The sequence below is a fragment of the Eptesicus fuscus genome, chromosome 22 (assembly GCF_027574615.1).
Source record: "Eptesicus fuscus isolate TK198812 chromosome 22, DD_ASM_mEF_20220401, whole genome shotgun sequence".
NCBI lineage: Eukaryota > Metazoa > Chordata > Mammalia > Chiroptera > Vespertilionidae > Eptesicus > Eptesicus fuscus.
In genome coordinates, this window is record NC_072494.1 from 34,854,794 (window position 1) to 34,878,966 (window position 24,173).

General features: G+C 60.6%; 1 protein-coding gene across 1 annotated transcript; it reads right to left on the reverse strand.

Moving 5' to 3' along the window:
• Window positions 1-434: 434 nt before the first annotated feature.
• On the reverse strand, window positions 435-24,173 carry IKBKE (inhibitor of nuclear factor kappa B kinase subunit epsilon). The gene is made up of 23 exons (XM_054712159.1): window positions 24,012-24,173; window positions 23,370-23,463; window positions 22,300-22,384; window positions 21,895-22,012; window positions 21,266-21,406; window positions 20,758-20,887; window positions 19,610-19,791; window positions 18,507-18,667; window positions 17,605-17,715; window positions 17,154-17,333; window positions 16,384-16,580; window positions 15,654-15,718; window positions 15,476-15,567; window positions 15,236-15,322; window positions 11,381-11,456; window positions 11,170-11,282; window positions 9,499-9,575; window positions 6,500-6,539; window positions 5,722-5,823; window positions 4,210-4,306; window positions 3,345-3,478; window positions 3,097-3,168; window positions 435-1,179 (listed from the first exon to the last, which is right to left on the reverse strand). The coding sequence occupies exons 4-23, from the start codon at window positions 21,979-21,981 to the stop codon at window positions 1,146-1,148; spliced, it is 2,178 nt and encodes a 725-aa protein (XP_054568134.1). The 5' UTR covers window positions 21,982-22,012; window positions 22,300-22,384; window positions 23,370-23,463; window positions 24,012-24,173; the 3' UTR covers window positions 435-1,145.

The window sequence follows — 24,173 nt, forward strand, 5'->3', positions numbered from 1 at the left end:
ATTCTAGCTTTTGGACAAAATGAGGGAGGCCCCATTCGACCCATAGCAATGCTCAAACTCAGTATTTCGGACACAGCCTAGGTTTTGGACAGTGGTGGGGGATGGGGAGAGGGGGTAGGCACTTAGATGGTAGATTCGAGGTTTAAAAAAGGCCTTTTTTTCTCCCCAAGTTCCAGGCCCCTTATACAGCTCCCAGCGGACAGGGGTAGGGAGAAGAGAGGGATGGGAAGCAGCCCTCCCAGCTGGAGGCCACCTTCCTTGGGCTTTTCCTGAAATTAGGGCCCGCTTCGGGGAAAGGCAGGAATCAGGAAGTGACCAGGCCTGCCTCCATTTCCCCATCCTCCTCCTCCCGGATCCCCACGTGCCTGCTGGTTCCCCTACGGCCTTCCCCTGCCTCACGCACAGCCAGTGAGAGACACCCAGAAACAGGAAGGAAGGCACGTTTATTGCACTTCTTAAAGGGGCAGGCCTTCCTCCCCTCAGGGCTGTGGACTTACAGGCCTGTGCTGATTGCATGGCCATTCCTGACCGGCTGGCTGGCATCCCAGGCCTGGTGGTGCCTCAGAGGGAGAGAGAAGGGGAAGGTCCCTGGACAGTGGCACCCCCGCCACCCACTCTCTCACCCTGAGGCTCCGCCAGACCAAGAGCAGAAGGCAAACCAGACTCTGCGATGCCTGCGGCTGTGTGTGTGACCCTCAGAAACCAGAGGAGAGGGGAGCGGGCTACATGTTCAACAAGAAACACAAAACACCAAAGAGGAAGGAAGCCTGAGATTAGGCCGTTTGGCCCAGCACCCTGGGGAACCCCCGTGGGGCCTCCTCTTCTGTTCCCTGAGGAGCGGAGCCCTGTAAACCGGGGAGGGGGGCTGTCAGAGCCTCTCTCCCCAGGGCCCCGCAATGTTCAGCCGTGGGTGCCAGGGGACCCGGAGGAGCTGTGCCTGAGCCTGTGTAGGATGTCCAGTGGGTCCTGACAGACTGCGTGGTGCCCGGGGCCTGCGTGCTGCCCGCATTCAGGCAGTGAAGGTAATGCTGTGACATCCCCAGCGGTCGGCCAGGAGGGAGGTAGGCTGAGGATGGGACCAGGGAGAGTCCTGGGTTGGGTCCCCTGATTCTAATGCTTCAGGCTGCCTCGTGCACCCACGGAGCTCAGACATCAGGGGCCGATTGGACCCGACTTAACCTGCAATGAGAGGCACAGGTTAGCTCCTCCCACCACGTGCAGGAGCCTGGGAGCCGCTCCCCAGGCCAAACAGCCTTCAGCAGCTCCAAGGCTTTCGGGGCTCAGCTCTCCTGTCCCCCGAGAACTCTGTGGTTCTCAGCCCTGACTACGCTAGAGTCATCGGGAAGCTTCTAAAATCCCCACCCTGGGCCACGCCCAGAGCTTCTGGGGCAAAACCCAGGCGTCTGGATTGTTCCAAGTTCTCCTGGCAAACGCAGTGCAGCCGGGGTCAGGAGGGAGAGGAATTCAAAAGACTTTAGACTTCCTGGCTACAGCTCTGAATAAGGAAGTGAAAATTCACGAAAATAAAGTATTTTATCTGTAAATAGACTACATATCACAGCAAGAATAATTTATATTGGCACTAAAATTAGAACTTCCTGCCCATCCGGCTGCGCTGGAAAGGCTTTCCAAGGAGCTCTCGGCTCTCCCCTTGGCGGGCATGTAAGAGGATGGATCCTCCCCTTGCTGGAATGGGATGTGGAGGATGCCTCCTCAACCCAAGGGGCCTCGGAGACTCTGGAGACGACCACCAGCTCCTCTGGGCCTCCTTGCCTCCCTGCCTCCCTGCCTCACAACCTCTCTGCCTCCCAGCCTCTCTGCTTCCTGGCCTCCCTGCCTCCTGTTTCTTGGCCTCCCTGCCTCTCTGCCTCCCTGCTTCCTGGCCTCCTTGCCTCCCTGCCTCCCTGCCTCCTGCCTCCCAGGCTCCCTGCTTCCTGACCTCCCAGCCTCCCAGGCTCCCTGCTTCCTGGCCTCCCAGCCTCCCAGCCTCCCTGCCTCCTGGCCCAACTCTAGTGTACCAGACTGGCGTGACCTGGGGGAACACCTACCATTTAGTGAGGCCTTCCCTCTGCGGCCCTGTCCACCCTCCCCAGCACATTGCAGATCACACCTATGTAATCCCCACGGCCACACCATGAGGTGGGCATCATTATTCCTGTGTCACAGAGGCAGGAACTGAAGCTCAGAGCTGAGCCGACCCCCCAGGGTCACATCCACGCGGTGGGGAAGGAGCAGAGTCAGGAGTCAAATGCTGTTGGAATCTGTGGGGTTCTCCCACCAGGCCACCGGTTCCCAAACGGGGGATTGACGGGCAGAAGCCAGATGGACGGGTCCTCGGCTTCCCTGCGTGCGTGCATCTGTATGTCAGCCCACTGACCTCCAGGGCAAGGCCATCTTGTTTCTGAGGTGATGTCCTTCCTTCCTTCTAGTGCTAAAATGTGCTCAATGGGGTGGGGCTACTAGACGGCAAGGTGTTTTCCCTTTCAAATGTGTTGATTTTATTATATGAGAAGTTGGTCCCTCCAAGTTTCTTTTGTGGACTTTACTGGTGCACAGAATCCCAACATCTGAGCCTGCTGCACCCCAGGACCTTCTACAGCACCTCTCCTCCCAAAGAGGGGGCTCTGCTCAGGGGATGAAGCAGAATGCCTAGTGCTCAGCCTGCAGCCTGGGCGGCCTGTGAGCACCTGCCCCTCAGGGTCATGACCCCAGGCTCTGTGCCTCTGTTTCCAGGTGCATGACACGGAGATGAGGCAGCGCCACTCCGAGGCTGGGGGAAGTACCAGGCACAGCCCACGCTCACAGCCACGAATGCGCACGCCCCAGGCCCATCTCTGACTGCGCTGAGAATGGTCTTAGCATCAAGGTCAGAGGCCTTCTCATGTCTATCCCGCAATTGCTTAGAATTAGATGAAATGTTCCTCTCTGATGCACTGTGTTCTCAAGACTCTCGTGGAGCCGGGAAGCCTCCACCTGGCGAGGACGCTGACTCACCTGTGGACAGGCCGAAGCTCTGGCCGCCTGCCACCAAACCTGCTGGGGCAGGTGCAGGCGCCGGAGGACCCAGCCCTCCCCGCGCACGGCGGGACTCCTTACCCTTCGATGATGCAGTTGTTGTCCTGGAGGTCAGAGGCCAGCAGCTTCATCTCCTTACAGAGCTCCTCCATGCTGTCCAAGGCAGAGGCAAGAGCGGCCGCTGTGCCTGAGGCCGAAGTTGCCCTGACTGACCCCTTCCCTGGGAGGCTGGCCACCAAGCACCCACCTCGGGCCCTAACTTTCACCCCCCCTCCCACACACACACACACACACACACACACACACGGACATCCCTCTCGGGTACTTACTGGAGACCCAGGTCCTGAAGCTGGAGACCCAGGCCCTTTGGTGCAGGACTGGAACAAGGAGCTGTGGGGGCCGGGGAGGCCTGAGCCCGCTTTGCTCTGTCCTGCAGGAGCTGGAGAGACAGCCAGTCGAGGATCTGAGGGGAACCACACTTTAGTCAGAAGGGAAGAGCCAGCTCACCTGTGGGGAGGGCAGTGCCAGGGCGAGGCCGGACAAGGGTAACAAAAGGGCCCCAACCCACTTCCCCAGAGCAACCAAAAGCTGGAGCCCCTCGGCGAGCCCCTCCTGCCCCTCCTGGGAGCGCGGCCACCCTCAGTGTCCGCGTGGACGTCATGATCCTGACGGCCAAGTGCTCCCCTGTGTCTAACCTACACCCCTAGTGACACCTGTGCCAGGAGCTGCAGGGGGGGCGGGGGGGGGGGGGCGGCAGCCGTGTGCAGGGAGGGGAGGCACCACACTGCCTCTCCTGGAAGAAGCCGCCCTCTCTGTTCCTGTGGGTAAAGCAGGCGGCTTCTCCAGCTGCCTGCACTGGGCTCTTCGCACAGCGCAGATCAGAAGGTCAAGGAGAGGTCACACGGCCCCTCTCAGGAGTGGCCTGCGGCCTCCCAGGCAGGAGGAGGGTGAGGAAGAGGTCCCAGCATTCTGGAGGCTCTGCCCTTGCTGTGACCTTCAGTCTGGATCACTAGGAAGCGCCTTCCACTTTCTCCATCCCCACCTCAGGGCGCCTTTGGGGTCAGAGACCTCCCGCCCATCCCAGGGTGCTTGGGCTTGGTCCAGGGCAGCTCTGCCCAGAGGCAGGGGAATGGCCCGCATGCCCCCGGAGCAGCAGACGGACTGGGCCGCCCCGGTGCCCGGAAGCTCCCGCACCTTGCTGAGGCCCTCCTGCACCTCCTGGGCTTCGGTGCTGTAGGCAGCCACGGAGCAGGCGACCAGGCGCATGTTGTTTCTGGCCTCGTGCACCACCCTGGAGAGAGCAGATTAACAATGAGAGCCAGGCTTGCGGGCTCTCACGGGCCACACCCAGCTGTTTGGGCCGCTGCACAGCCACGGAGGGGAGGCTCCCAGACAACAGGCAGGCGTCCATGGGTCCAGGCCAGGCCTCCCCCACTGCCTCTGCCCGTCTGGGTGCACCCTCAACGCTCCCCTGTCCCCCTGTAAGAGTGCTAATGCTTTGACAGGCTGGTGAGGGTCCCATCGCAAACCACCCGGGAGCTGGGCAGGGTCACCCAGGCCGGCCAGGAGGAGCGCACGGCCAGGTCCGGCTCCAGAGTGGCTCAGGGCAGCCCACGCTTCATATGGGAACTCCTGAGGCTCCCATTCCAGAGAAAATCAAGGTCAAGGCTCTTTTGTGACTTCTCTAAGTGCAGGGAATGAGCAAGGACATTTTGTCCATGGCCCACAAAGGAAATCAAGTGCAGAGGGGTTAAACCAGGGGTTGACTGACGCTCAGTCCTGGCTACACATTAGAATCGCCCGAGGAGCTTCTAAGCTGCCGCTAGCTATCCGAGCCAACTTCAGACCAATTAAACCAGAATTTGGGGCGGGGAGCTGGGCATTGGGATTCTAATGTGAGAGTGGGCGGGCGCCTGCGTCTCAGCTCTCAGGTCCCGTGGATCTCAGCTAGACGCACCTGGGAAGCTGCTCCCTTCTCTGGAGGAGCCAGCTTGGGTGCAGGTGGGGAAGGAGGGAGGGGCTGTCTGAGAGGGAGAAGCTGTGAGAGGGGTTCTGTGTAAGGGCCCCTGCCTGCCCCTGCTTCCCGGCCACTAGGAGACCCGTGCTCGCCCCAGAGAGGGAAGGCTTCCCACATGACCGCCTGGGACAGCGGGAAGAACCCAGGTTTTAGGGGAAGTCACACCCCTCTACTGTCCCAGGCCTGCTACCTGCTAGCTGTGTGGTGTCGAGGAAGAGACTGTTCTCTGAGCCTCAGTTTCCTTGTTTGGGATATGGGGTGATAGTACTTCCTGTATAGGAAAGATACTGCGGGATTAAATAAGCTAGTGCAGTGGTCGGCAAACTGCGGCTCGAGAGCCACATGCGGCTCTTTGGCCCCTTGAGTGTGGCTCTTCCATAAAATACCACGGCCTGGGCGAGTCTATTTTGAAGAAGTGGCGTTAGAAGAAGTTTAAGTTTAAAAAATTTGGCTCTCAAAAGAAATTTCAATCGTTGTCCTGTTGATATTTGGCTCTGTTGACTAATGAGTTTGCCGACCACTGAGCTAGTGCATAGAAATCGCCCGGCAGACCCAGGACCACAAAACTACCCATTTCTTTGCCTTTGTCCCTTTACTACCACCTCCTTCTCAGCCAGGCTCTGCCCAGCCAAGGACTTCTGAGCCTGGAAGGGCCAGGGGTCCGTGAGCTCAGGCGGCCAGATGGTTACCTCATGCGATCGCCGTGCGTGACCAGCGCTGCCCGGTACTTCTGCACACACTCCTCCTGGAACACCTGCAGGAGCCTCTTGGCTAAATGGCTAAAATTCACCCTGGGAAGAATAGGGAAACCGAGTCAGAGCCGCCTGAGCACAAGCCCAGCGTGCCTGGGTCTCCCCCGTCTAAGTGCCCGTCCCCCGGCCACAGCAGGGCTGGCTCTCCAGTGAAGGAGGAGGTGGTGCCCACACGTGGGGATCATGGTGACCAGCGTGGCTGGCACACCGCACAGGACAACAGAGGGAACACAGACTCTCAGCTCGTCCCCAGAGGGAAGGCGAGGTGACTGTGGAAAGTGTGTGTGTAGGTGTCGGGGGTCAGGGTGGGTATAGAACTGGGGGAGTGAGTTGCCAAATAAGCATTAAATCAGGGGCCCCCTGGGGCATGAGCGGGGGGGGGGGGCCAGGAAATGGAAGGGCAGAGGGACACCCAAAGGGAAGCTGAGGCAGAGGCCAGAGCGACGGGGGGCAAACCAGCGAGGGGACAGGGAAGAAACCCCAGGAGCCGAGCCGTCTTCAGAAGTGAGTCCAGCTTCCGGTGGCTGCCTCCCTCCAGCTCAGCCACCGTCCCCTGCCCTGGCACCCGCCCCAGATACCGTCACACGGCCCCCCTCCTGCCAGCTGCGGCCTGTGACTGGGCCCTTCACCAGGTCTCGCCTGGCACAGAGAATTGCTCTGCCTGGGTGACACCCACCCTCCTGCGCCCCCTCCTGCCAGGGGACAGGCCACTCACTTATCCAGCTTGTGGATCTGCTCCTCGTTGTAGCCAAGCCCTGGAGGAAACAGCAGAAATGATGCCACCTGTTACGCCAGCAACATGGAATGCCCCGAGGGTCGGGGGACACCCACAAAGACGCAGTCAGCCTGGCTCGAACCCTGCTCCCTGGGAGCTCCCAGCCCCCTGAGCCAGGAAGGACAGGAGTGAACCGAGCACCCAAGAAATTGCACCACGACAAGGAAGGAGGTACCGGGGGCAGGTGAACACTTCAGGTGGGAAGTGGTGGATGGAGGAGGCCTTGAAGGATGCTTGTGATCAGCCCCGGCCCCTCAGCCACACCCGTCCCAGGGTGACTGATGCTTACAGGCTGTTGGCCTCACCTCCGAGTATTCAAGCTGCAGGAGAGCCAGCTGGGCTCTGCAGCAGAGCTGGATAAGCCAGCCCCCCCGCCCCATCCCCCCGCCCCGTACCCCCCTTCTCTGCCCAGACAGTTTTGCCAGAAGGGCTGACGTTTTCACTTCCTGGGCACCTCCTGATGCTCTCTCACTGGGGAGATGCTGCCCCCTCCTGGGCTTCGAGGGAATGGGCCTCGGGTCTTAGCGTCTTGGAGGGGAAATGAGGCAGAGGTTACCTTGCTGACCCCCCTCCACACCCCTAGTAGCAAAATCCCCTTACGGGGCTCTTCATCCGGGCACTGTTCACAGCCAGCTGGGCCCCCGTGACGTCCAAGCTACACGTCCCAGGCCTGCCTCCTATTGGCTAGGGGCTGTACGCAAGTGATTGCACCTCACCCAGTCAGTTTCCGCATCTGTCACACGGAACACACAGGATGGGTGTGAGGGCAGTGAGAATGCCCTTCTATTCACTCCTGAGCATTTATCAGAATGGCCTCTTCCAGCACTCCAAGAGGTATTTTTCCTGCTTCTTTTTACATTTGAATAAAGGGCTCTTGAAGACCATAGAAATGAAACTCTTTCTGAGGCTGCAAAATATGGTGATTAAAAGCAGCTGGACCTTGTGGTGCTGGCATAGGAACAGGGAGACAGATCAGTGGAACAGAGAGCGCAGAAGGAAACGCAAGCCTATAGGGTCAATTAATATATGACAAAGGAGGCAGGAACATACAATGGGGTGCGGGGGGGGAGATAGTCTATTTAATAAATGGTGCTGGGGAAATTGGACATATACGTGCAAGAAAAATGCAACTAGAGCACCTTCTTACACCATATGCAAGAATAAACTCAAAATGGTTTAAAGAGGTAAATGTAAGACTCAAAGCCATAAAACTTCTAAAAGAAAACAAAATCTTTGACATCTCTCTTAGCAATATTTTTTTTTCTGATGTATCTACTCAGGCAAGAAAAACAACAACAAAAAATAAACAAGTGGGACTACATCAAACTAAAAGGTTTTTGCACAGCAAAGGAAACCATCAACAGAATGAAAAGACAATCTACTGAATGGAAGAACATATTCACCAGTGATAAATCCAATAAGGGGTTATGCCCAAAATTTAGAAAGAATTCATGCTATTCAATACTAAACACACACACACACTAAACAATCCAATTAAAAACCGAGCAGAGCCTGAAGAGACACTTCTCCAAATAGGAATGCAGATGACCACAGACATGTGGAAAATATCAATGTCACTATCACCAGAGAGATGCAAATCTACACTAATAAAAGCTAATTAGACCGGATGTCCTTCCGGACGACCTTCCAGGCGACCTTCCGGACGAAGCCGGGGCTGCGAGGGAAGCCTGGGTCCCGGGTGCCAGAGGGAAGCCAGTGCTGGCAGCCGGGGGAAGGAGGGCCTACTCTTGCACTAATTCCGTGCACCGGGCCTCTAGTTAAAACACAATGAGATATCACCTTATGCCTGGTCAGAATGGCTACCATCAATACATCAACCAATGACAAGTGCTGGCGAGGATGTGGAGAAAAGGGAACCCTCGTTCACTGCTGGTGGGAATGCAGACTGGTGCAGCCACTGTGGAGAACAGTATGGGCGTTCCTCAAAAACTAAACATGGAACTGCCGTTTGACCCAGTGATCCCACTTCTGGGAATATGTATAATTATGTTTATGTTGCTTATTGATTACATGCTGAAATGACAATTTGGGTATATTGGGTTGGATAGAATATGTCATTAAAATTTCACCCTTTTATTTCTACTTTTACATGTTGGCTACCAGGGAACTCTAGGTTCCGTACATGGCTGCACGCCTACCCTGTGGACCTCCTCTGAGATAATCCCAGGAGGACGAGGACTTGGCAGTGAAGCCCGAGGCCTGTGAGCTGCCTGTGGGAAAAGCCTAGCCATGGGCGGGAGGCGCAAAGGGTCAGGTCCCGGGGGTTAGCTCCTCAGCCTCGAGAATCAACCGTGGCCTCCCTGGGCTCCCTCCAGTCCCTGCCCCACTGTCCCTGAGTTGGACCCTCCCCTGCCCCAAGATGGCGGTCCCCTGGGGCAAACATCTTGACTGCTGAGCCTCAGTGAGCTACCCTGCCCGAGGGTCTTCGGGAGGCTTCTTAAAGATGCAGGCAGAGCGCCTGGCCCAGGGACTCTAAGTGGCATTTCTCTGGGTCTGCCCGCTTCTGGGAAACCCAGCCATTTTAGTGAACCACAGACACACAGACAGGGAAACACTCCTGGAACTCTAAGGTGCCCGGCAAAGGTGCGGGTTCTCTTTCCAGGGCCACCTGTTGGATGGCAGCCAGGCGCCAGCCGCTGTGACTCCCGTAGTGTCCCCTCAGCCTCCTGCCCCGCCTGGCAATCAGGCAGGGGTAAAGGCGTCCTGCCTCTTGCTGGTCTGCAGGCAGCTGGCGGCCGGCCAGGGACCCGGGGACCCAGCCTTGGACCAGCCGCACCCTGGCTCTGCGTGACCAGTGAGCCCCCAGCAGCAGCCCCGGGAGGAATAAAACAGGGACTGGGTCACTGGCAGGAAGGAAGGGAGAGGGAGGGAGAGCATGAGTACCAGCAAGAGCGTGCGTGGCTCTGCCCTCGGCTCACCTGGCCTCAGCCTGGCCTTCCGGAACTGCTTGTAGATGAGGTGCATCTTGTCCAGGCAACACTGAATCTGCTGGATGCTGTGGGCAGGAGACAGGGACCGGGTGATGGAAGAATCAAACAGCACAGAGCACAGGGGGAGGGAGGGGCTGCGATGGTGGGGGGACGAGGCAGGAGCTGTCTGCCTGCAGAGGAGCCTTAATGTCACAGTTTTGGGGGGCAATCCGCGAGTGGGGGTGACTCTCTTGTCTCCAAGCTTTCTGAGGCACCTTGAGGCCAACCAGCCATCTGTCATTCTTGTGTTTATTCTCTCTGTCCCTCTCTCTCTCTTACACACACACACACACACACACACACACACACACACACACACACAGTGTTGAGTAAGATGAGAATGACAAACAGCCAAGCAGGACAGACAGGAGAGTGGCGTTTGCTATGTGAGAAGGTTTGAGAGGAGACTGGGAAGGGGGCCTGGACCCTGAAGGGAACTCACACGACAGCCAACAACCCTCCTTTAACGCAGTCATGACCCCGTGTTCTCGGTCCTGCCTGGAGGCAAGGGAACCAGGGAGATGACCTCCTGGGCCTGCAGTTCAAGGTCATTATGATCTCCTCCTTCCCCTTTTCAGGCTGGACAAACACTCCGTTTGAGATGTTGGGTGTGTGTGTTGGGGAGGGGGGTCCTTCCTCCCCCTCAGGCCTATGAGCCCCACTTCCTCCCCGGACCTTAGCTCCACTCCTCTAGTGACCCCGGCTCAGCTATTTCTGGAGCTGGACTCCGGGCAGCGCCAAGCTTGTCCCCAGGGCTTTCCGGCATCTGCCCTCCCGAGAACAGGGGGTGGGCAAGACCTCAGCTCGGCCTTCGTCCGAAAGGCTGGGCCGGATGTGTCCTCTGACCTTAGAAAGGATCCCCAGGCACACACCGCACGGGGGCACACTCCCTCGTGGAACACAGTCACCCTCCAGAGAACCCCAGCCCGTGCACTCCGCGTGGGATAAACGAGCAGAGAGAGCCTCGTGCCGGCTTCGGTCAGTTCCGCAGCCAAAACAACTAAGAGCAAGCCCTGCGGGTGCCAGCGCGATTTACATCCAGAATCAAGGACGTGGGGCTAAGGTCCGGGCAGGGGCGCGGAGGACGCCCTGGTCAGGGCGGGACACTGTGAGGCCACAGTGAGTGGGCGCCTTGTGTTTGTTGAAAGGGGGACTGGGGCTGTAACTCCCCGGTGAGCCCCAGGAACTAGGCTTGGAGGTGGGTGACCCCGGCCGGATGCCCTACGTGGTCACTTGTCACTTACTGGCCGGGACTCAGGGCCCATTAGCCTCCCTGAGGGCCTATGGCAGTGCCACTGTCTTGAGGGTGAAACGAAATGAGTAGGAGGACCTGCCCGGGGGGCTGATGCAAAGCATGGGCTCAGAGCGGGAAGGGAACTAACTTCGTCTCTTACTTAGAACTGTTGCCCCGGCTACAATTTTGAATTCACTCTCTAAACCCCCAGATCCTTTTCTCCCTCCGGCGAGTCCCAGGGGAGGTCTGGCTTATTCCCAGATCCCCACCACGATCCCATGCCCCGGCATCACTGCCAAGGCAAAGGCGAAAGCAGGCTGATGCCTGAACGGCTAGTGGAGCTGCGCGCCCCGCCCCCGCCCCACCAAGAGGTAAATCCCACAGACCTTCTGTCCTCATGTACCTGATCCCGGCTCTTCGCCAGCTCCAAGCTCAGGCTACTCAGGCTCAGGTGCTTCTCCATGAGGTTGCGGGAGAATCCGGAGAGGATCTCGGCCAACTAAAGGCAGAGAGGCCCCAGCTCAGGGCTCCGCGGGAGCCTGGCGGGACCTCTGCGCCCTGCTCTGCTCCTGACCCGCCCGGCCCCGCCTCACTCACAGTCCGCAGCTGAGACCTCAGCTCCGTGGCCTTCTTCAGTTCCTGGATCTCAGGCATCCCGGCCATGTTGCTGAACCTCGAGGGAAGCACAGAGAAGGGACGCATTTGGGGCACGGCACCCCTGGGACAGCACTGCTGGCTTGTGGGGTATCCGGGGAGTTTGGTGGCTGGGGCAGAGGAACCAGCTTGAAGAGGCTCCTACTCACCCACGTGGGGACATTGCTGAGCACCGCAATGAATAAAGATTGAGGTAGATTGGGATAAGCTGAATCTATGAACACTCACGAGTCCACAATGCAAGGCCTCCTTACTTGGAAAATTTGTAACTAAAAGGAAAAGAGTCAACCAAGCATGTCAAACTCAAAGGCTAACACGGGCCAAATAAACGAGGCATGCGGCCCGCGAGTTTGACACGCTTGCAGTAGAGACTGTATTTCATGATAACCAACGGTCTATTGACAAGGGAAAAGCTGTGTTTTATAGAACACCAGCCAGTGATGGTCCTGGACTTGGAATCCTAGCATCATGCTGCCCCGGTGGAAGTATTCACTTTGAAAGTGACTGATGAATGATTAAGGCATGGCCATTTGTGTGGCGCCAAAGTAACATCACACGGATTCTTCCACAGGAAAACGTAACCGTACAGTGGAGAAATCAGGCTGTCCCCACCCAGGGGCGGGTGGGTATCAAGTGTACCCAGCATCCTCTAGAATGCATCAGCCTCAAATTTACCTTGAATACATCAACCGTTAGAACTCACAGGTTATAGGAAATTCTGTGAAGGAACAAGACAAACGACCCCCAGAGAAAGTGTAGCCGAGTCCAGAAGGGGGGACAATGGGTGTCGTGCCCCCATAAGTCCATGTCATGAATGGGGGGAGCAGTCTGTCTAGATTAAAACAGACTGAAGGAACATCACAGAGTGTGGTCTGAGACTGGATCCTGGTTGGATGAAACCAACCAGAAAAGGAAATGTGGGGGGAAATTAGGGCTCTTTGAATATGGACGGGCACTAGATCAGATGAAAATGTATGATGAGACAAGAGCTCGTTGGCTGAGAGAAGCGGGCGATGGAACAGGAAGTTCCGGCAACTCCCCTGCTGGTTGGTCTGTACACTTACATCACTGTAGGCACTCTCTAAGGTGTGTGGCCTCTCTCTGGGCGGTAGGATATGGTATTTTAATTTCATTTTTGCTTGCCTGTATACTCCGACTTTCTACAATTAGCATGTACTGTTTTTATAACCATAACCATGAGAGGGAAAAAGAGCCCCGTGTGTTTGGCGTGGGAACGGAGGGAGAGGGAGGAGAGGAGGGGAGGGAGCTAGAGACAAGTGGCGGCTCCTGAAGGCAGGGCTGCTGCCCGCATGCTCACCACTCCACTCCCCATGCCCCGCGGGTTAGCGCCCGTGGCCCCTCAGCACACGGTGTCCTAATGCATTGTCGAGCGCACAGGTGGATGGGGGAGCGTGGACAGAAGACGAGGCTGACAGTCTGGGCGGGAGTCGGAGCCAAGGCTGGAGTCCCATCCTAGCTGTCACACGTGCCATCTGCACGGCCCTGGGCTGTTACGCTTTAGCTCTGCAAGCCTCCAGTTCTCCATCTCCTTCCCGCTCCCTAACCAGGTATTTGTGGGATCACATGGGCGCTCTGGGATAGAGGGCTTGACTAGAGGCCAGGACACAGGTGTTTTTGGGGGGATGGTGGTGAGGGCAGCCCTGGGAGTCCCAGAGCCGGTCCTGGCTGCCTGAACGGGGCCTCCAGACGGCAGCAGCTGCCAAGGAGGACCAGCTCCAGGACAAAGGCAAGGGCACCCTGCCAAGGCAGCCGTCCTGGGGAGCCCGAGGCAGGAGGAATGCACGTGGGAGAGTGAGTGACCAGGCTGGGCGATGGCAGCCACTTTGTGTCGGATGCTCGGGCTCCCCCAAACATGAAGCTCAGCTCGCTAAAACGTTTCGGATGCCACTGTGGGAGGAGCTGAGGCTCCGGACCTTAGAAGAATGCACAGGTCTGAGGATGGCACCGAAGGGTGGCCCTGCAAAGCTTCAGAGCCAGCGGCTCCAGAGACCACCCAGTCCTTTCATTTTGCAAAAGAAGGAACACAAGCTCTATCAGGAGCTTGGGCCTGGCCCTCGGACTCTGCTGCTGCTCTTCGTGCTCCCCAAACTCCTCCTGGGGGCCCGGGATACGCCTGAAAGCAGGCACTCCTGATCCTGAGCTCTCTGGACACACCATGATGGGGGGGCAGGCGGGGGAAAGAGGGGGCTTAGAAACAGAATGGGAAAGGCCGCGGCCAGGCCTGTAGATGCCAGAACTCCAGCTCAGGGCCAGCCTGTTGTGCACTCCCAGCCCCGCCGCCCCCCCAAATCCCCTTGCTCCTGGGTCCAGAGCATGTGGGCAGGCAAATACACCAAAGTTTTCTCTACACATTCCTTTCCTGTTCAAGAACCCACAATAGACCCATAGGTCATTGTATTGGGGTCTAACCTGCCAACTGGACCCTCCGGGACCTCCATGTGTTCTCTCCTCCCTTTCCAAACCCTTCTCCCCACTCCAACTTCACTCTGGGATATTTTCATCATAACAGTGGGAACCTTACCAGCACCCCCTCCCCCCGACAAATCCCCCAAACCCCAAAACACCCCCCTTCTCTGCCTCTGCACAGGACCTGCCAAATGGAGGTATTCTCTCTCATTATGGCCTGAAAAGCCTCACCTCTTCCAGGAAGACCTCTGCGGTTGCCTGTACCCATCTCTAGTTCCCCTTTACCCAACCTTCCTGCCCTCCTCCCGTGCCCCTCTGCGTGCATGGCACCACAGCTGTCCCAGGACCCCTTGCTGTGCCCTGGCCAGAGCGCTGCCCTCATCCCTGTCGCTGTTTGAGGGGGCTCAGCCATGCCAGGGACCCCAACCCTGTCCTCCGGAGCCACTCCTCTTCCTCCTCCCACACTGCACCGCCCCATCTGCCCCATCAGCAGCACTGTCGCTGCCAAGCGGGGGGCAGGCCAGGCTGCAGTGAGTCAGCCGCTGCTGGGAAACTCCCGGGCCCTCCTGCGGGCGTGGGCCCGGGCATCTGGGTGCGGACACCAGGCATGCTTGGCGCTGCCTCTGCTCCTCCGGCCCCACGTCTCCTCCCAGTGGGCAAGGCGCGGGCCACAGCAGCTGCCCTGGGCTGCAGAGCCCCTCCCCACCTGCCCCAGGCCCAGGCCTTCCAGGACTTGAGGGCGGTGCCCACTTTCCAGGAATGCCCTCGGAGTCTTCCTGCTTCTCCTCTCCACCGCCTGCGTTTGGTTTCCTCCTCCCCAGTCTCCCCTTTCTCCACCCGTCACCTCTAATCAGCCCGTCAGAGGGGTAGAGGGCACGGCGTTCCCAGGGCTGGGCAGGGCCTCCTCAGGAGGCAAGGCGGTTTGAGACAGGAGGAGGCGGGAGAGGGGCATGGAGGTGAGACCACGGGGCCCCCATGGTGCCAGGTCCGGGCTGTCTCTCCCGGGGTCCTGCTCGGGGCCTGGTGTGGGCGAGAGAGGGGGGTCTGGAGGGCAGAGGCCCCTTCCTGGGGCAGGAGGCTGCCTTGGTACCTGGAGAGGCAGTGCCCCCCCCCCCCCCCGGCCCTTTCCCCCTGAGCTGAGGTGTGAGGTGGGGGGGATACGAGCAATCATCTGGGGGTGGGCTGTGGGGCTGAGGGACAGGATGGCAGTGCCCTCAGTATTCCAGCCAGGCAGGGAAGGTGGGGCTCCGGGAAGGGGAGAGGAAGGACATTGTTGGAAATGTTGGGGTGAGGGACAGACAGAGGGAAGGGCCGAGGGGTCTCCGCTGGCCTCAGGCCTGCCGCGGCCACCGCCCTGGGCAGGACACCCACCTCTCGGTGCCCAGGCTGCTGCTGAGGAAGAGGAGGGCCATCCGCACGACCTCCAGGGTCCGCCTGCAGGTCGCCTGCAGCGTCTCCCTGCGGAGGGAGGGGAGCCGGAGTCAGAGCTCCTTCTCCCAGGGGCCAGGGCACGTGCCCGCAGCTGTGGCCCCAGCACCGGTGGAGAGTCTGGGCTGCCTGGCCCACCCGCCCCCCTCTCCCCCTCCCCCCATCCCCCCCACGGGTACTCACAGGAACCAGTGCAGTCCCCGAAGCATTAGCTTCTGCCCCGCCAGCAGGGCCCGTGCCAGCCGCAGGGCCTGGTAGCCGGCACCCAGCAAACCCTGAAAACACAGGTGGGCAGAGTCCGTCTCTGCACCCCCCACCCCTGGGTGAGCCCCCCTCCCTGCCCCCTGGGGCCACCCCTAACCTTGGCCGTGTTGTAATCTGCCTGCAGGTCCACTTTGGGCACAAACTTGGTGATGTCCAGAGCGGCTGCAAACAAAGACCCCGCATTCCTCACTCCTGGCTCACACTCACCCCTCACCACCCAGCTTTCCAACTCCGGGAGCCCCAACGCTCCAGCCTTAAATGCCCTTTAACGGGCGTCTTTACGATTGCAGTCCCTCACTGCCCCCTTGTGTTCACTTTGGTAAACTGCAGCCTCATGCCCAAGGCCCCCTTCTGAGCCAGAAAATGGGCCCAAACCACGCTTGTGCCCATGAGTTTCAAGGTTAATTCCCCTCCCCAGCCTCGGAGACCCGAGGAGGAGGGTGAAATTGAACTTATTCAAATAAGAAGAAGTGATATTTCTGCTAGGACTTGGAGGACAACGCTCTGGGCCCCTGGCCGCGTTCCCTCCTCCAGCTTCCTCCAGTCCGACTGTCTGAAGCTTCCCCACCAGCGGCAGAGATGGGGCGGGGGGGAGCACATTAAACCCAGGTCTCCCTGTTCCGACGGGAGCCTCACAGCTCGGTGGGCACCGGAGCCCGGGAACGTCGGGCCACCAGCCTGAGGGACGTGGCATTTCAGGGGCACGTGAAAAATTAGAACCCAGAATTGGGGGCACCCTGGGGGCCACGGGGAAATGGACCCATACCCTGCCTCTTGGAGGAGAATGGGGGGAGGAGACAAGATCCAGTCGGTGTGGCTCTACTCACGGTCCTTAAAGGCCAGTCCCTTGGGGGCCTCAGTGGCCACGCTGCACAGCGTCAGGGGGCTGCCTGCGGTCGTGTGGGCGATGTGCTGTGCTGAGAGGTTGGGCTCGAGGACACAGAGGTGACCCTCAAACAGGTACTCCTGGTTCTGGGGGGCCACGCTGGTCTGCTCGTACACGGCCTCCAGGAAGATGGCTATCCTGGACACCCCAGGGTTAGGGGGGACAGGAAGGAGAGGCAGTGTCAGCAGGGGACCCACCCCCAGCTAAGACTGCACCCATGCAAAGGGCCCAGCTTTGCAGCGGAAGGGACTGGGTGGTTGCTCTTTCTTATCGACGGTGGAGAGACCCCGGGCAGCACGTGTGTTTAGCGGATGGAGAGCGTGGAGCCCCCCAGAACCAGGACCCCCCATATCCAGCCTCTGCCTTGGCACCTCGTCCCACTAAAATGCACCTGGTTCCCCCAAACTCTCCAGCCAGCCATCTGGGAACCCCACGGCAGGCACCCCCACCCAGGGGATGATAAGGCGCAGCCACCCGCATTGGCGTGCGCTGCGTCGGGAGCAGCGGCGAGGAGGCCTGGTTCACTTGAACTTGGTGGGACTAGCACTTCCCCAGACTAAGTCACGCAGCTACGCCCAGGTAGCCGGACAGCGGGGTTTGAGATGGGACCCAGAAGCATCCACATCGAAACACTCCCCGGAACGCCGCCTCGGACGTGCCCCTCTGCTGGGGCAGAGAAGGTCCTGGGCCTCCGGCATGGCGCCCACTCACGTGTTGTGGGCGTGGATGTAGACGTGGTGCAGGACGGCCTGGGGCAGCGAGAACACGTGGACGATGACGCGCTGCAGGATGTCACTGGTCTCCGCAAAGAACTGGTCGAAGCCCCAGCACTTGGCCGGCTCCACCTCCAGGATGTTGGCCAGGACGGGCACCAGCTGGCTCTGCAGCCCCCTGCGCCCGGGACATGGAGACGGTCGGGGCGGGAGCCCAGCCTTGTCCCCTCGAATAGGTGATAGGGGCATTCCAGGAGGACGTCCCGCGAGCGAGGACCAAAGCGGTGACACAGGGTGGGGCGGGGAGGAAGGGCTGGGGGGCCGTCCAGCATCCGGATGGAAAAATTGAGGTCAGAAAGGGAAGGTGGTGGACAGATGCGAGGGCCCCGCCGGGACAGGCCTCAGCCGAGAGGACGCCCCACCCAGACTCGTCTGTGTCTGACCCTCACATCGACAGCTGGCAGGTGATGGGGAGGCCGTAGCTCCACTCCAGGGGCCCGTTCTCCTGCCTCTGCGTGCCTGCGATGGCCCCGGACGGCTTCTCCGTGGTGATCCGGTACCTGGGTCAGGGAGGCAGGACCAGGTCAGGGGGACCCCCAGACCATCCCACTCCAGAGGAAGACAAACTCAGCTTGGAGGGCTCAGAGCGCTGGTTCCAGTCCCCCAGCACCTCCAAGGCAGCCTGACAATGGCATCTGAGAGGCCTGGCTCTCAGCCAACAAGAGCACCTGGCCTTCGTGCTCCCCGTCCAACCCTGCTGCCCCCCACGGGCCAGCCCCCTGTCCCCTTCCGCGCATCCACAGCGGCCTGCGTCCGCACCTCTGCCTGAGCTGTGCTTGGCCCGATGTCCTTCCCCTCCACGCCACTGTTCTCTCCTTCCTTCCACGTCCAACCCGCCTGACAGCACCGTCCGTGCCCTTTCCCTGACCTCAGCAGCTCCCGCACGGCGGACCCGAGCGGGGGCGGGGCATGGACCTTCCCATGCGTCAGCCTTCAATCTCTCTGCGCTGGGCCACGCACGCCGGGGCGCAGCACTGTCTCCAGCTCCTTCTGTGTCAGACAGCAGGGCCTGGGAGGGCCTGGGGCCCGGATGCTGGTCTTGCCCTACGTCTGCCCTGACAGGGTCCCGGAGCCCCGGGTGAGGTGAGATGAGCAGCCAGTGGGGGCCAAAGGGAGGCATTGGACTCAGATAAGGGGTTCTGGCCGGTCCCCGTCGGCCAGGTGTTGATGGGCAAGGATGTAAGAGGAGCCGGTGGGGTGGCCAGAGGAGAGCCACAGAGTTAGAGGCAGAAGCGGAGACATAGCCAGGGAGGGAGGCCAGGCCCTTGCCCCTGCCCGCGGCCCACCGTACATGATCTCCTTGTTGCGCCGTGGCCCGCCAAAGGGGACGAAGGGCAGGCTGCCAGTGGCTGCATGGTACAGGGTCACCCCGATGCTCCAGAGATCCACGCTCACCCCAAATGCCTTCTGCTGGGGCTTGCGAAGCACTGCCCGCTCATACATGTCAGGGTGCTGCCAGAGAGAGCCAGAGGGCGGCCATGGAGGGCAGGGCGCACGGGGCCCGTGCCCGCCCAGCAGACCCCCTTCCACTACCTTCTGGTGGCACCAGACCCTCAGAACCCATCCCCTTGTCATCTCAGACATGGGCACGGAGCTGGCCTATCCGGAGCATTTTTATCTGCCCTCCCTGCGCCCTGGGAGAGGTGGTGACCAGTGGTGTCCCGTCCTCCGTGAGGGTCAGATCAAGCAGCTAACTGCACAAGGGAGGCCGGCCAGGGAGGCTGGGCAGGGAGGCCGGGGCAGGGAGGCCAGGGCAGGGAGGCTGGGGCAGGGAGGCCAGGGAGGGAGGCCAGGGCAGGGAGGCCGGGGCAGGGAGGCCAGGGCAGGGAGGCTGGGGCAGGGAGGCCGGGGAGGGAGGCCAGGGAAGGGAGGCTGGGCAGGGAGGCCGGGCAGGGAGGCCAGGGAGGGAGGCCAGGGCAGGGAAGCTGGGGAGGGAGGCCGGGGCAGGGAGGCTGAGGCAGGGAGGCCGGGGCAGGGAGGCTGGGCAGGGAGGCCGGGGCAGGGAGGCTGAGGCAGGGAGGCCAGGGCAGGGAGGCTGGGGAGGGAGGCCGGGGCAGGGAGGCTGAGGCAGGGAGGCCAGGGCAGGGAGGCTGGGCAGGGAGGCCGGGGCAGGGAGGCTAGGCAGGGAGGCCGGGGCAGGGAGGCCGGGGAGGGAGGCCAGGGAAGGGAGGCTGGGGCAGGGAGGCCGGGGCAGAGAGGACGGGCAGGGAGGCTGGGAAGGCTGCAGCAGCGCCTTTTCCGTGGAGAACAGAGTGAGTTCTTCCGGTTGGGGTGCAGAGGGTGAGGCCTGACCCTGCTGGATGCAGGGGATAGGACAGAGGCCCTCAGAGGGGAGGAGCCACCAGCGGCAGGGGTGGCGCTCAGCTGGGCAGTGGGTCCCCAGCTCCCACTCACCAGGTACTCCTCCGTCCCGTAGACCGAGACGAACTGCTCGTCGTCGTCCAGCTCCCGGGCGGCCCCGAAGTCCGTCAGCTTGTAGATGCTCTGCCCCTCCGCCCCGAGCAGGCGCATGATGTTGCCCGGCTTGATGTCGCGGTGGACGATGCCGTGCTCCCGCAGGTGGTTCATGCCGGCCACTGCGGGCAGAGGGGCTGCTGGGGCTCTGGCTGGGGACAGGCCAGCGTCTGGGGCTAATCCTGGAGGGGAGGCTGTCCCTGGGTCCAGATAGTTCCCACGGGCTGACAGGGCCACCGGCCAAGCAGAAGGACAGAGATGGGCACAGGGCACAGGGCACAGGAGGGGGGTCCCAAGGACCTGGCTGTGGAGGGTCCGTGAGGAGTTATTAAGGCTCTGGCTCCCTGGAAATGGCAGGCCGCCTTCTCTATTTTATTATTTTTAAAAATCTCATTTAAAAAATGTTCAGTATGCCTAACGAAATTTGCAATTTTACCTATTCTAAGTATACAGCTCAGTGGCATTAAGTACATCCACACTGTTGTGCAACCATCACCGCCATCCATCTCCAGGAACTTTGTCAACCTCCCAAACAGAAACTCTCCCTATTAAATAATCGCTCTCCCTCCTCCCCCCCGGCCCCCTGGTCTGCTGTCCGTCTCTGAGGGTTTGATTACTCTCGGTCCCTCACATAAGTATTTGTGTGTCTGGTTCATCTTACTTAGCGCAACCTCTTCCACCCACACTGGGTCAGAATGTTATTCCTTTTTAAGGCGGTGCAGCGTTCCATTGCATGCGTGGGCCACATTTTGTTCATTCATCTGTTTGTGACGTCTGCATTGCTTGCCCCCTTTGGCTGGTGTGAATAAGGCTGCTATGAATATCGGTGTGCACCCTGCTTTCCAGTTTATTTTTAAGCCGGAGTTTTAAACTGCTGACCGGCAGGCGTCAGACACTGGGTCCTGCCCACGCATCAATGTCTGTCCCGGGTCTGACGGGAACGCCTCTTGGGCTCCGAATGTTCTTCTGTGTTTGGACCCTTGTTCCGGAAGCGCCGCGCCTCGCGGGGCCTTCGCCTTGGCCGAGGGCCAGCCCTGTGGCTGGTCAGAGGAGGGCAGGGGCCCCGGGGGGGTCAGGGAGGGGCTCACCCACACATCGCAGCACCACCAGGAACTCGTCCTCGGGCAGCCCGAAGGCGTTCTCCGGGCTCTCGAGCACGGTGAGCAGGCTCCCGCTGGAGCAGTACTCCATCACCAGAACCTTCTGCCGGCTGGCCCCCTGCGGGTGGGACAGAGGGGCATGGTGAGGAGGGCACAGCTCACCCCTTCCTCCAGAGGCGGAGACTCAGCCCACGGCCAAGAGCCCTTCTCCAGGGGCCAGCTTCTGGCCTGGCTGTCCCTCCTCAGCCTCATGCTGATCTCACACACCCGAGTCCCAGGTCACCTTTTCCAGGAAGCCCTCTTTGATTACATCCTACTTCCTGTCCTTCCGTTCCCAGGTGCTACCCCCACGTTATTGACTTTATTCTACACGTTGCTGCTCTGGCTGCCCTGCTGGTGAGCACGTGACCACGTCTCTATTAGCGTGGGACCCCAACTCTTCCCGGCCTGCGAAGGTCCAAGACAAGACCCCCCTCTGCCCGGGCACGGGACCCACCGTCTCCTCCACCGCGAAGAGCTTGACGATGTTCTGGTGGTTCAGCTTCCGCAGGACCTCAAACTCCCTCACCTGCACCTCGCGGGGCCGCAGGTAGCTGGCGGCGTTGAAGACCTTCACAGCAACTAGCTCCCCGGATTTCTGCCATCGGGACAGAGGGGGCTGCTCGGGGCTCTGGCTGGGGACAGCCCACTGCCTGGGGAGCACCCTCACCCCAAGCCTCCTTCAGCCTCGTCTGCCAGCCTAACACCAGAAATGCGGAAAGACAGCCCGGCTGGGGCTGGGCTCCCCCAGCTCCTTCCCCTGCTCAGAGGGTACCCAGCCAGCCCAGTACTGAGAGGTGGCAGGGGCTCAGCACACTGACACCTGCTGTTCCTCATTGGCTGTCATCTCCCTGGTGTTAGCTTTGTGTCCTCGTCACTCTCCCCAGTTCCAAACTGGGCCTAACGGAAGCGCCAGGCCGAGGAGCCCTCCGCAGCTCCCACACTTCTGCTCAAACCCCCAGTGTCCCTGACCCCAGCGTGTGCAAGGCCAAGTCCGGAGGCCTCTGCCCAGCCACACACCGCCTGGGTGCCCACGGGGGCTGACCGGGCCGGCGGGGGGCTGCCGGGGCCAGGGCGGGGCCCTACCTTGTTCCGAGCCTTGTACACACTGGCGGTGGCCCCCTGCCCCAGCAGGTCGTCCGTGTGCCACAGGTAATTGACTGTGCTCTGCATCTCCTGCCCTCGGCCGCCGGCCACCTTCTGCCTAGAAGGACGTGGGAGAGTCCGGGATCCCATCACTGGCCTGGGATGGACACAGGGGCCTGGCCGGTCGCTGAGCCCGAGATCATCCCATGAAGGTCTCCCTCCCAGAGGCGAGGGGGCAGAGGAAGTATGCAGCACAGAGAGGTTAAGTCACTTCTCCAAAAGCAAGCACAGCCAGCAGGCCCTCACCCACAGCCCGTGCCCGCCCCGCCCCAGGGCATTCTACCCCTCCCCCGTCCCCCGTCCCCTCACACCCCCTCCCCAAACCGCCATTCTGCAGACACAAACCCTTTGCTCTGTCACCTCTCCCAGGGACTGAGAATTCCGGGTTTTGGCATCCGGGCCTGGGACTGTCCCAGGAAGCAGAAATGTGCTAGAAGGAAGGGCCCCAGGTCAGGCAATGGCAACCACACCACCAGAAATCTCCAGGATTGCAACACGGCCCGGAGCCCCTCCCCACCCGCTCGCCTGAGTCCACACTTCCTGCTGCTGTGAGCTAACAGCTGGCGGCACCAGGCGGCCAGCAGGGCCAGGGCCAGAGGACCGGCTGCAGAGTGGGCGTGTGCGCGTGAGAGGGCGTGTGCATGTGTGCGGGCGTGCGTGTGGGTGCGTGTGTGTGTGTGGTGGGGGGGGGCGGGTGGAGGAGGCAGGAGACCATCAGGAGCCCTGGGGAGGATCTGAAACCCCCTCTAACTCTGTTCCCCATCTTTGCTTCCATCCTCTTCTCTCCGAAAGCCAGTTCCTCTAAAGCAATGGGCTCCCGTGCAGCCTCAGGAGCTCAACTCCGTGCCTCTGAGCAGCAGGGCCAGGCAGGTCGTGGCGGCACGACTGGGAGAAGGGCCTCAAATAAAGCCGGACTAGACAGGCTTCTTCTGACTCACAGGCTTCTCAACCCGCAGGTCACCCTCTGGGACGTGGGCTTTGAGCCGACTCTCTGCAATTTATTTTTTTTTAAGGCAACATTTGAAAATGTCAATTCCTTGAGCCAGAGGCCACTTCATGAGCTCAGTGGTCAATTTCTAGTTCAGCAAACGCATTCGTGTTTGCATTTTGCAGAAGTAACTGAGGTACGAAGGGCTCCCTGAAGACAGTCATAGCTCAGGGGAAGGAGCTGGTCAGGTGTCTCCCCCCCCCCCCCCCCGCCCTTGCAGGAGGATTCAGCTGGGGGCCTGGGGGTGTGCAGTCCTGGCACTGCCCCTGGTGCCTGGAAGGGCCCCTCCTCCTGTGATGGTCGGAAGCAGGAGGGTGGGTGGTGGAGCCTGGGAGCCAGCCGCCCCACCCACCCCCTCACACCCCCGCGCCTCCTCCTGGGGCTCCGCGTGGCCAAGTGCATCCACCCTGAGCCCTGAAGCACCCACCTTGTGCTCGGAGCCCAGCAGCCGGGATCAGGCAGAGACGCTCCCTGGCAAGTGTGTGTGACGCTCTCTGTCTGCAGCACCTCCAGGAGCAGAGCTGCACCGGAAAGAGGGGGGCGGATGAGAGGCACCCCTCAGTGCTGCTGAGCCTCAGCCTCCATCAAAGGCACCGGCCCAGCCCCTTAACCCTTTCCTGTTTGTCACCTCCCATGGGCTGGGGCTTTCCAGCCGGAGGCCCCTCTGCTCCTCGCCGCTTCCACTCCCTGGCCCTGGGCAGGGAGAAGGGCCCCGAGAGGGAGGGGGGCGGCGGGCGCCAGGAGCCAGGCAGGGGAAACGCGGGGACAGCTGAACTCGGCTTTGGGGTGTTGGGAAGCGGGGCAGGGATGGCAGCCCTCTATGCCACAGTCCTCCTTGCCTCTCGCCAGCTTCCAAGTGTTCTTAGCCAGGGCGACCCCTGGAGATGGAACACGGGGCACTGCCGGGCCCCCAGCAGAGGCAGAGACACAGAGAGGGGTCAGGGGCCTGGAGAGCCGCTGCTCGCAGGTCAGCACTGGATACGGGGGGACACTGGCCGAGTGCCACCCTGCAGCTGCCCTTCCCCCCAGGGCTCCCCTTCCCCCCTCCCCCGGGACGCTGCACACTCACCACATCTCGGCTGTGGGTGCAGGCTGGTGGGACTGGGTGGCACCCCAGGGGCTTTCAGGGCTCGCTGTCATCCATGGACAGTGCCCATAGCATCCTGGTGCTCACGGGACGGGGGACTCAAAGCCTGGGCCAGTGGACGGTCCGCGTGCCTCCGGGGAGCTG